The 13,329-nt window shown below is 37.0% G+C and overlaps 1 protein-coding gene across 1 annotated transcript; it reads left to right on the top strand.

Moving 5' to 3' along the window:
• Window positions 1-2,700: 2,700 nt before the first annotated feature.
• LOC131537317 (gastrula zinc finger protein XlCGF26.1-like) lies at window positions 2,701-6,537 on the top strand. Its single transcript, XM_058770652.1, has 4 exons — window positions 2,701-3,022; window positions 4,233-5,466; window positions 5,589-5,683; window positions 5,945-6,537. The coding sequence occupies exons 1-4, from the start codon at window positions 2,965-2,967 to the stop codon at window positions 6,418-6,420; spliced, it is 1,863 nt and encodes a 620-aa protein (XP_058626635.1). The 5' UTR covers window positions 2,701-2,964; the 3' UTR covers window positions 6,421-6,537.
• Window positions 6,538-13,329: the final 6,792 nt, after the last annotated feature.

The raw sequence follows: 13,329 nt of genomic DNA, 5'->3' as shown, positions 1-13,329 counted from the left end.
TCATCTGTAAACGAGGATTTGATCATCACATGAATTCACACTAAAGAGATGCTTCACCAGAAAATTCATACAAATTAAAAGCCTTATGGCTGTCCTGTTTGTAGCAGGATATTTCTACGGGTTTTAAAAGTGTGGAAAATTGTGTGCTGTGTAGGGATGGATATTGTTAAGGTTTTAAAGGCGTTACTTTTCTTACTGTTATTTGGTATATTTATCTGTTGTTTTTGTTATTTGGCTCAATTCTTAGGATGTGAACTTCTCAAAGCTATAAAACTATGCAATATGTACAAGCTCTCTGAACAATTAATTTCTTCTGTTTACATGTAACACACTGCTACACAAATAAATGTACTGTTTAAATTCAAATGTGCATATTCTTTTTCTTTGTACTTCAATATAGACTTTTCCCAGTAAACTTTTACCTACCATTGAAATAAACTTGTGAACACACATGTGGGGCCCAAACTGGTTGGTAAATTTTGTCCCATAAAACAACACAAAATCTGCTGAGAATCTTTTATTTGCTAGCAATTTTAATTCTATTTAATTGTGCAAAAAACATGCTGAAACAATGAATCAAACACGGGGTTATATTTAGTAGTATCAAGGCAATCCCCTTCATTTCAATGGAGAGCCAGCAATTTCCGGCGACACGATGTAGGGGTGTCCAGCGCCTACAATGGAGGAAATGTTTGTAGAGCTATGACAACAATACTCCTGCATTTATGATGTTTCCTCAAGGGACTACTGCAACATGCAACAGAGTGAACAAAGGTCAAATAAAAAAACTATTTTACATCAAGTTCTCTTTGGAGGACTGACAGTCCATACTGTTCTCTTCATGCAATCTAGATATGTGTCCACTGTCAGGTTTTCTTGTTGGACTTTTCTGATGACAAGACAGCCTGAGCAAAACACACCATTGGGTAGCCATTGTTTGTTTACGCTCACAGTACCTTCTATCAGTCGATAGTCCTGCCTTCTCGAAGAAAGCACACACATTGTTAAAGACAGCAAGCGATGAAGGTATAGGTATTTTAAAAAATATAAGTACAATGTAAAAACATGTATGTACACAATTAGGGCATTGTACCAAATTATTAATTTAAATGTAAGTACATATTAGTTAAGGCCACCTAATATAAAGTGGGACCTTTATTTTTTTTTTTTTTCTCCTCATTAAGAGTAATACTGAATCAACCTTAAGCATGAATTTTTTTCCAAGAATCGGAAAGATCTAACGTTAAAGATGAAAATAAGCGCTGCATATGGGAGAATGCGAAATTGGTTTGCTGCTGAGGTAAATAGACCCTCTCGATCTTTCTCTGCTGTATCTTTGCAATGACTGTAGAAATGGTCGTTAATTCTTGATTTGAGTATGGCACGGACATGTTACAGGTAATAATTTGATCAAAAAGTCAGGGCAACAAATGACTTCCTAAGTCAGTTTAAGTTGAAACGACTTTCACAATCAATTTGATTCAACTTAATTCATGTTTTACTGTTGCTTATTGTCATTGTAGGCTTAGGCTTTTTTCTATTAATTTTAATGACTATACAAATTAATACAATGAGTTTTATTTATTTTTGGTTACAAAATTTTCATTTATTTATTTTTAACACCGCAACCCCAGCCCCCCCATTTTTTTCTTGGGCTTCACGCCAGGGGGTGCTGCTGCACCCTCGGCACCCCTACTTCCTGCGGTAATGGACTGGAGCAGAAACTGTAAGAGTACAGTCATGATATATAGCAGGGGTGGCGCTAGGGGTGGGCTGAAGACCCAAATATTTTTTATAGCCATGTCTTGTGTGCATCAAGATTGAGTTTTCATGCTTATTAAAATTATTTCTATTCAAATGCAGCTGCTTCAGGTATATTTAACTTACTGTAGCCTATAAATTCATAATACCAATCTCACCATCTGTCAAAATTAGATATATTTGTTGCTATACAGTAACAGTTTTATTAATGGTATTATATGCACAGACTTAATTTCTAGGACACACATTTAGAACGATTATATGAACAGGTTAGCATGGTCTGTGGAAGACTTTACTAAGTCTCAGGGCAACAAAATTCAACCAACAAGAAGTTAATATTAAGTGATTTGAATTGTAGAGAAAATATTTTCTTTTTGCTTTAATTTGTTAAAAAGGTTTTATATAAAGCCATGTCGTGCATCTCTGCACACAGCAGTGTTTCATTGCTGATGAAACTTTCATTTTTGAACACCTTGAATCAGTGATTTACTGACCAGTTCATAAAAACAGTTTTGAACAAACTGAAAAAAAATTACTTAACTTTTTTAAAAAATGTCTCATTTTTATTCAATTTTTTTCTATCATTTTATATTTCTGTGTTTTAAATGTTATATTTGAAACATTAATTTCATAATGTTTTTTATGCAATTTGCAAGTGCAAATTGTAATTAATTATACTTGTCTCTTAAAAAAAAATAAATAAATAAAAGACACTTATCCAATGTAAAGTTTCAGCATAGCCTATTTTATTTGAATTATATACCTATTCTGATACATACATTAATGACTCTGGGCTAAACCCCGGATATCCACTCACCCTAGAACCGCCCCTGATATATAGTACATTTTAGTGCTTTAAGTACATCCATGCCTAATAAGGTACTGGTGGTGGGTGAGGAGAGATCCCTTTGAATGATTGTAAAGCACTTTGGCTGTACAGCAGTGCACAATAAAGCGCTATATAATTGCCTCATTCAAAAGATATATTTTTGATTTTGGCAGATCAGCTCCTCCCACACACCAATCACATCATCTGTGAAGCTCCTCCCACAACAGTCACTTGATCACTGAAGCTCCTCCCACAGCCATTCACCAATAAATGATAGAATATTCCCATCAGTTTACAAGTGAAGACCAGCATTAAATCATCAGGAAGAGCTGAAATCTGTAAAGACTGAGTTTATTAAAGAGGACAGCGAGAAGATGAGAGATCCAGAACCCTGCAGAATCAAACACACTGAAGATACTGAACAACAAACAGGTTGGTGTTTATTTTTTATTTCTCATTCATTCGTGATGCTGAAGAACATTCATGTTATTAAGATTCAAGCACTTCATCAGATTTAGATGAAAGGAAATGGGACTTTTGTTGTTTTTATCAATAAACCATAAAGACTAAACTGTATCAGTGTAACTTAAGCAAAACCTGATTTAGAGTTTCTAAAAAAAAAAAACGTATTTTTCATAAATTATCCGTAATCTCATTTCTCTCATTCTTCTTGCAATAACTTTGGTAAGAGGGCTGATGAATGCGGTCAACACTCAAGAAGTGCAGTAGTTAAAGCCGCGGTCACTCTGGACATTGAGCATGTGAAGTTTCATTGTAAAGTTGAACAGGAATGCAGGGAAATTGGCTTGAGCTTGTGTTTCAATCTTCCACGTTCACATGCATATGAATGGAATTGTTGGAAATTTAGACACAAAAACAAGGGAGACTTGATGTCTCTTCAGCAAGGTTCTTCATTGAGAATGTGCTGTGATGCAGCAGTCATCAAAGTTCAACTAAAGACGTGTTTCATTGTAGTTTACATTTGATGGGGTCAATGTTTAACACCTGGGTGGCGACCTTAGATAAAGCATGCAAATGAGGTATTCAGGTATCGTTAACTGCTCCAGACAGAGTTTCACAAGTCCTGATCCAATCTGTTCCAATCTATTCAAAGAATGGGACGATGGCTCCATGAGCCATTAAAGACAATAGAAGGGAGTCTCAGTAATCTGGCTCATTTGACTTACAATGAAGAGGACAGGAACCTCATGCTGGAGACTTTGCTTAACATGATCATTCTTCTGATGTCATCTTCATCTTTCATTTTTCATCTTTCGACTTCACTTTCTTTGACACAATGCACTTCACCCTAATTTTTCATGTGATGTTATGTCAGGATCAGCACATTTTAAACTGAACAAAAAGTCTAGCGTGACTTTATAATTAAAATGTTTTTAGAAAAATATATTCTTAATCTAAAAAAAATATGGCACTTTTATGGCACATTTTATTGTTGTTATTACATTAGATAGTAATAATGTACCTCATTCATGGGACGTTTCAGGGACATATAATTAATTTATAGAAATGCATCAAAATGATCATAGAAGTTGTGTATTTTATCACTGTTATTTCATTTAACTTCATATTTCTCTGTTTGGATTATTTTGATGTACTGAAAATGAAATGCAATGTTTTTCAGAGCTGATGGAAGAGAACGCGGCGAGTGAAGAACTGAGTGAAGTGAAGGAGAAACAGCATGACAAACTTGGAGAAAAACCTTTCAGTCACTCAAAGACTAAAAAGACACTTTTAAAGAAAACAAGAGCCAAGAAGTCTTTCGCCTGCACTCAGTGTGGAAAGAGTTTCCCGTACAAAAAACATCTTGAGATTCACATGAGAGTTCATACTGGAGAAAGACCGTTCACATGTGATCAGTGCGGGAAGAGTTACATGCTATCATCACATCTTAAGAGACACATGAGAATCCACACAGGAGAGAAGCCGTATGCATGTGATCAGTGCGGGAAGAGTTTCTCAGAAAAACGAAGCCTTGAGATTCACGTAAGAGTTCATACTGGAGAGAAACCGTTCACATGTGATCAATGCAGGAAGAGCTTCAGAGGAAAACGAAGTCTTCAGATTCACATGAGAGTTCATACAGGAGAGAAGCTGTCCGTGTGTGTTCAGTGCGGAAAAAGTTTCACAATAAAAAAAAATCTTCACCGACACATGTGGATCCACACTGGAGAAAAGCCACACGTATGCAATCTATGCGGGAAGAGCTTCACAGATTCATCACGTCTTAAAGTACACATGAGGATCCACACAGGAGAGAAGCCGTATGCATGTGATCAGTGCGGGACGAGTTTCTCAGAAAAACGAAGCCTTGAGATTCACATAAGAGTTCATACTGGAGGGAAGCCGTTCACATGTGATCAGTGCGGAAAAACATTTTTTGTGGCATCAGCTCTGAAGACACACTTGAAGGTTCATGTGAAGGAGAAGCCGCATTCATGTTCTCAATGTGGAAAGAGTTTTTCACGTCTTCATTATTTACAAGAACATCAGAAAATACATACCGGTGTGAGAGAGTACATGTGCTTTGAGTGTGAAAAGACTTTTATTTCAGAGAGCCATTTAAAGCGCCACCAGGTAATTCACACTGGAGAAAAACCTTACAAGTGTTCACACTGTGACAAGAGATTCAGTCTGTCAGCATGTCTGAAAAGACATGAGAGGATCCACTCTGGAGAGAAACCGCATGCGTGTGATCAGTGCGGAAAAAGCTTTGCTTTTAAAAGCTACCTTAGGCTACACATGAGGACCCATGCAATGAATCATAAATCATATCACTGCTATCCATGCAGAGAGAGTTTCTCTCAGTTATTTTCTTTATTCATTCATACGAAAAACAATCACGGCCTGAAATCACGGTGAGTAGTTCATCTTTATGTGCTGAGCAGTAAAGTCTCTTCTGTGTTAGTTTCCTAACGGCCATGATGAGCGACAGGAAATTTTATTGGTTGATCTCGTGTCATGTATTACTTTTTGGCAGAACTACCAGAAATTATCTGGAAGGAGAGGACGGAAAGAACGCTAGTGATCCAGAATCCTGCAGAAAGAAACATCATGATACTGAAGAACAAAGAGGTGTGTTGTTTATTCTTCATTCCTCATTCATCATGCTGAAGAACATGCTGATGCTCACTACATTTACATTGTTTCAGGTCAAGGATAAAAACATCACAAAGCACAGAAACCAAGTCAATAGATTTTTTTTGTCTTCTAGAACTTTTGTCGATCAGATTTGATGGGATTAAAATGACTCTTGAACTCAATAGTGATCTTGACTTTGGGGTCTTCATGTTTGTCTCTCATTTGAAATCTCACATGATTTAATGTTTCTTTTAGGCCTGATGGATGTGAACAAGAAAGCAAAAACTGAAGCCAAAAAATCTGTCAGCTGCCCTCAGTGTAAAAAAAGATTGACATGCAAATCAACCCTTAAGAATCACATGAGGATCCACACTGGAGAGAAACCACACACCTGTGATCAATGCGGGAAGAGTTTCTCAGATAAAGGAAACTTTAAGAGACACATGAAGGTCCACACTGGAGAAAGACCCTTCACCTGTGATCAGTGTGGGAATAGTTTCCCAAGTAAACGAAACCTCCAGAATCACATGAGGATCCACACCGGAGAGAGACCTTACACCTGTGACCAATGCGGGAAGAGTTTCACTCAGGCTTCTGCTCTGAAAACACATCTGCTCACTCATTCTGAAGAAAGACCATTTAACTGTGATCAGTGTGGTGCAAATTTCCGTTGGGCTTCAGTCCTGAAGAAACACCTGATGGTTCACACAAAGGAGAAGACTCATTTGTAATATAAGGAAGTAATTTACTAAAAGAGCAAAAAAAAAAAAAAACTTTCAACTTTTTAAGAGAATGTAATATTATTTTTTTAACCAGTTCTTCATTGTTTTTCTTCTGAACACCTACTTACTCTGCCACTTCTGCACTTCCATGCAAATACAAGATATGCTTTCATGTAGTTTTGCAACTGGCCACTTTGCTTCTCTTCTTTATTTGTATCAATACCGTGTGCCTTTTACCCCATGCTGGTGGGCCTTTTACCCCGTGTGTGGGGTAAAAGGCCCCTCTTGCCACCTCATACATTTATAAGATTTTTAAACAAAATAAACAACTTGAATGATTTATTTTCACACAAAATCTGTTGCTCCATTAATTTTCAGTATAACGTATATACTTTTTCTGCAATTTTAGGCGCAGAGAATAGCACATTTTTTCTTAAGGGGGGGCCTTTAGCCCCGTTGTACCCTACAGGTATTTACTTACCTGATTCAAAAACACTATGTTTTCTACTTACAGAAACTACCTTTCTAACAGTTTGTATTAAAAAGACATCAGGACAAAACAACAGAGATCAGGGTGAAACTAATCTTCTTCTTCCTCTTCTTCTTACTGGTTTTTACTGGCTGATCGCAATCACAAATAGAGCATTACCACCATCTACTGAAGCAATGGATCAGACTTAAATCCCCTTTCCCCAGACCATGTTTAGCTCCTCCATCTACAGCCCAAGTCCTTCCCAGCCCAGAAAAGAGGAATAGCAATAATAATAATAATAAAGTTATTTTTAGAAATTCTATTAAGAGACTATCACCTCCTACTGGATTCAAAATCTCTTTTAATGTTAATTGAAGTTCATTGATTAGTTTACTTCTTTCCTCTGTATATCTATTACACTGAATAAGTATATGTTCTACTGTTTCTCAGACTCCGCACCAATCAGTCCTGTTGGATGTCTTCCTATTATGTGCATCATATAGTACTTTTAGTGCCCTTGTAGTTGGCGATATCACATCTTTTGTAGCAGAAATAAACTGCTGCAGAAAAAGCTAGGTGTCACGCAGAATGTGATGTGTAACTGCAACACTGATTACAAATGTAGTGGAGTAAAGATTACAGATACTCATTCAGAAATGTAGTGAAGTAGAGAGTGAAAGTTGTTAATATCTTTGATACTCAGTACAACTACAAAGTATCCGAAAAGATACTCAAGTACAGTAATTAGTTGCATTTACTCCAATACTTTACACCTCTGGGAAAAACATCATTTGTAGCTTTATTTTTCAGGGAAATCATCATCACAAACATCATTTACTCACCCTCTTGTAATTCAAATCCATCAGGCGTTGGTTATCTTCAAAACACAAATTAAGATATTTTATAATCAAACCTGAAGAATTCCTTTCCCTCCTGTGACAATCCATTTAACCAAAACTTAGAAGATCCAAAAAGTCATAAAGGTGTCACAAAATGTATGTTTATATGTGAATAAAAGCAAATTAGTCTGTTAAAAAAAATCCTATAGAATACTTTGAAAACACCTTTATGACTTTCTAGAATATTCTATGTTTTGGTTACCTGAACATTTAATGGATGGACGGAAAGCTCTCAGGTTTCATAAAAAATATCTTAATTTGTGTTTCAAAGATGAACCAAAGGTATGGAAAAACATGAGGGTGAGTACATCAGATTTTTCATTTTTGAGTGATTTAACTTTCAAAGTCTCTGTGTCCATCTGTAAAATAAACAAACAAAGTTTCCTTTTCTGCCGAGCACGGCTGATTTTTTTGTCCTTGCAGAGCTCATCACCTTCTCCAAAGTCTCTGTTTTTCATGCTGTGAGAGAATTTGAGAAAAAAGAATTGAAATTAGTTGTAGTATACACATAAATGTCTGAGCTCAATACCTTAATAACAACAGTATAATTTTCATTAAATCATCTCATGCACTTTGTAATATATTAAAGAAACTTACCTCAAACATGAATGTATTGCTTTGGAATTGGCCTGGTATGGGTCTGTAATATTATGGTACAGATGGAAAAATGTCTTAGACATAACTGATAGAGTACAGCAGATATCAACTGGCCTTAAAGGGGTGGTTTACTGTTTTTTTTTTTTTCTAGGCTTGATTGTGTTTATGGGGTGCAGTCTAACGTGTTCATGCTTCATTTTTTTAAAAACGCATTATTTTTCATATAATTTACCTTTATTCCACACCGCTCTGTCCCTTCTCTGACAAACACCTTGATTACTTCCTGTTTTTATGAAGCCCCTCCCTCAGAAATACGTGATGGGCTCTGATTGGTTAGCTGGCTCAGTGTGTTGTGATTCACTAAACCGCCGAGCGTGCGTCTAAATGTCCCACCCCTCAGCTCAGCGGCATGTGCTCCAGTTGTATTGTAAATGATTTATAACAATATAGAAACGTCTATATTGCTTATCAATTTGAGCCCGATTGAGACGCAGAGGATATTAGTGAAGAGGATATCGCAGAACCTGTGCAAGCACGGCTCTTAATGGTATGTTTGTTTGTTTGTCGTCTCATACGTTTATGCCGAGTTCACACTGCACGATTTTCAAACTCGTCGGATCGCTGTTGTTTTCACACTGCGTGACTATCTGGGGTAGCATTCAGTCGCTGCTATGTTCACATTGCACGATGGATCGGCGACAGGGGCTTTCACATTGTACGATTTCACAATAGGAAGAATCGCCGACAACTCTGTCTGATCCGCAAACCACGTTTCACAACAAAACACACGCGAGAAGTGATAAGGAAATAACGCGAGAACCTGCGTGCGTCAGCCCGTTGTTCTTAAGCGAGACTGGAAGTATTAAAAAAATATAGCCCGCAAATTGTCTGTGCGCTGATTTCCAGCTACAAAAACAAAAACAGATTATGCAGGAGGGAGATGCAGGGATTGTGTGTTCTGCAAAGAGTGGTAAATAATAATTTTGCAGTAACTGATGTTGCGGCTGGTCAAGCGTTTGTGCTTGTTTTTGTATGATATAATTGTACAGATTAAAATACTGATATGGTCTATAACTCCTCACCGAACTTCCCTCTGCCCTGTATCTTTGTCTCTCATTGGCTGAAGGTCATTGTGATGTAGTTTTCAGTCAGAAATCATTGCACACAGTGTGATTGTGAATCGCCGACAGCTAAAGATATTTAGCATGCCAAATATTTCACGGGTGTCGGCGACGTGTCGGCGATTCCCTCAGATCGCGTCTTTGGTAATTCACACTGCACGATTGTCACTCGCGTGAACGAGCTCCGATTTGCCTCCGATATCGGGCATTTGTCGGCGATTTATCAAAACCTGTCGGCGAGTGAAAAATCGGGCTAAAATTGTGCAGTGTGAACTAGGCATTAGATAAGCTGTTATTATGCTACTGCTTATGTTAGCTTTTAATATACGGTTTTATTCTGATTAAAGCTTTAATACAGTACGGTAACCGCACATACGTCCATGTATAACGCTTCTCATTGCTATGTGAAAATGTATAATTGTACCAGTTTGTTGGAGCTGATCTGACGATCTGAATGAGAGAGAGAGAGAGAGAGAGAGAGATGCAGAGCAGGGCGACGCGAGGGACAGTATTAAGAACCGCTGTTTCATAACACTGATTTTGAAACTTGTGAATCCATTAGAATCGATAGAAGGCAGAATCGCGATTCATATATGAATAGATTTTTACGTGCACCCCTAGTTTTCTCTTCCTCTTCTCTAAAGCAGCACAGCATGGCCTCGCCCCCTTCCTTACATGTTCCCAAGGGCGGGGTTTATCTGGGTCAGTGACGTATCAGACCCGGGAAGTAGTTTGTTGTAGTCCCTTACCAGCCGTTTTTGTAGGCATTAAACTTCCAGAATTTTAAAAGACGATATCTCTGTTTGCATTGAACCTTCAGCGCTGCAACTTTGCAGATGTTGTCTATGCTCAAACAGCAACATTACACACTAACTAATGTTAAAAAAGTGAAATTGCAATAAACCACCCCTTTAAGAAAAAAAAGTAGCACTTACAGTTGTCCTGTGACTCCATTACATCTCCAAACTGTTGTGAAAAATCATTAAAAACATCTTTCCTAAAAAAGAAAAAGAAAAGAAAGACCATGACAGCCATTACCATCTGGATTAAAGGAAAATAAAAGCATCATTTTAAACAGTAATACACATGAACTATTCGAGCAAGCAACATAAATATCTATATCAATATCTATATCACATTATCTAGGCCTATTTCACAAAGTTTTGAACATTGTTATCCCAAACATCATTTTCATAGCATGAGGTGTAACCTGATGTAAACAAACAATGCTTCATACAGTATCGTTCATATGGTACCTTATGTCAGACCTTTCAGACAAATTTGCATATATATATATATATATATATATATATAAACCTTCACATTTTAATACCTATCACACCCATGTCAAATTTGTGTCCCTGTTAACCACCCAAACCAGTGCGCGCACACAATTATTCTGCTCGTATAAAACTGCGTTTTAAGAGGAAAATAAATCACTTAGGCTTTAATTAATACATTCTGAAATAATGTAGGCTAAAATACGGTGAATAAACACAGCTAAAGGCTAGTTCCTTTCCAAAATATAAGTTAACAGCACAGTGAGTCAGTGTTCACGCTGAATGGCACAGATTGCATGGACTATTTAAATTGAGCAGTGTAACTTTTTATATGTTTCTTTAACTGTATTGTATTTTGATAATGAACAGGTTATGTCAAGTTAGCAAAATATGTTGCTTGTACTTCAGGAGCCGACGCTCTTCAGCTTAGGCTGGTTTTAGCTGGTTTTTTCAGCAGGGCAGACAATGCAGAATATTAATGACTATGACTGGGACTGTCATATACATAACATTATAATGAGAACACCGTTATAATAAAACGCTGTGAATTTGTAGAGTTTAGTTGCCGTGTTTCTGCACGTTGTTGCGTGAAGAACGTGTCAACAAAAGTAGTTCATTCAGAGTCGAGCAGACATGTTCACTTCTGCATTCGGGGCATTTTGTGCAGATAGCCTATAAGTCGTAATTTTAACGTTATGTTATATAAACAACGAAGCGTATTCCATATGAGATAAAATGAGTTAAATCCCATTGATTAAAAACCTGCTATATGCTTCATTATACTACTCCCGCTAATTCACTCTTTGTTCACCCGCTGTCCGCTTATCCCAGCAAACATTGGTCCGACGTCAACGTCGTGTCCCTGGCCAAATATAATCGGGGACGACATAAATATGTAAAAATATGGAACACAGAACATTTCCTAAAAATGCATTCAGATAGCAGACTGACACTGAAACAACATTGAATCAATGTTAATGCTTCAACAAAATTATCATTGAATCAATGTTGAAGTTTAACATTGATTTTCCATCAGGTCTGCACCCTGAAATAATGTTATTTCAACGATCAAAAATCAATCAAGATGGACACAAAATCAACATTTGTTCAACGTTAATTAAATCGCTTATTTAACATTGAAACAACATAGAAACAATATCAAAGCAATCTTGCTTTATGTGCAGCAGGATTCTCTGCCAGTTAATTGGCTACCAGGCTCCTTTCAAACAGAGAACATGTAGGGATGCAATTAATATGCTTTTGAATCAAGAAGTCAGTCAAAGTAGACAACATCCTTCAGTTTACAATGTATTTATTTATGCCCCCACAGTTGGAACAGGAAATGATCACATTCAAGAAAAATAAGTGGTTCTAAAAATGACACAGCATGGAGACTTTAAAACAGTGCTTAAAAACAACTTCAGAGAGCTTAAAATACAACTTAAATACTATGATAAAAATGAATGACAAAGTGACTTAAAACAATTAATGGAACATTTCATTCTGAATTTATAAAACAAATACCAGGAGAACAGCCTGGAAAATCATGACAGAATAATAACTAAATGCAACGTGCATCTGTAAAATGTAAGTAAATCAAACTCACCAACAAAGAAAGAAACAGTTACAACAGTTCACTGTTTAGGACTTCAAGAATTTCAAGGATTAAAGCTACTCTTCTGATGCAAAAATTATGTCCTTAATGAAACAGATAGTCGGATTTTAAACGGATTGATGAACTCAGGATTCTCCAACACGAGCAATACCCCCAATCCGTTCAGGGGCATAACGGAGCCATTTTTGCACTGTTACAGCATAGACGAACTCTGCACTTTTTCTCCACTTTCAGTTGTTGCTGTAAGGCATCTAAAAAATAAATAAAATAAAAAAGGAACAAAAAGGAAGTTAGAACTGCACAATGTTGGAAAACAACATTAAACGGAATTCTGTGAGTAGGTTGTAAATTATATTGGGTAACAACATTGCCATTATTGCATATATGTTGGGGTTTGATTTTTCAATGTAAACAGCCACAACAGTTTTATTTATATTACATTACACATTTATGAGCACGTAACCCAGCCCCTGCCCCTAAACCTACCATTTGTCAATGAAACACAAGATATAACAGACAGACACAACTACCGTCATAATTTATTCAAAAAGTATTAATGTTCCAAGTCTTCCGAGGCAAAACGATTTATTTGTGAGAGGAATAGATGCGATCGCCGTCTCCGTCCGCCGTAAAGCTCTTCCTATGTGCTGCAGTCTCTGTGCTGTGCATAAATTCAAAAAACATTCCGCCAGAAGCAGCCTTACGTCAGCTTCGGTTGTGAAATCCCATTGGCTCTTGCGTGTCTTGTGATCGAATGCGTCATGCCACGGGACTGTAGTATCTTTTTGAATGAGATGTGAGCGTGTTAACGGAGCGGGATCATTTTCAGCGATTAAAACCTTGTGTTTTACTCTCTTCTTCGCATAAAGACTTCGTATGGCTTCAGAAGACTTGGAATGCTTTGTAATGCTTTTATACTGCTTGTTTATGGTCA

This window comes from Onychostoma macrolepis, chromosome 03, assembly GCF_012432095.1.
Source record: "Onychostoma macrolepis isolate SWU-2019 chromosome 03, ASM1243209v1, whole genome shotgun sequence".
Lineage (NCBI taxonomy): Eukaryota > Metazoa > Chordata > Actinopteri > Cypriniformes > Cyprinidae > Onychostoma > Onychostoma macrolepis.
This window is presented reverse-complemented; position numbering and strand designations above follow the sequence as displayed.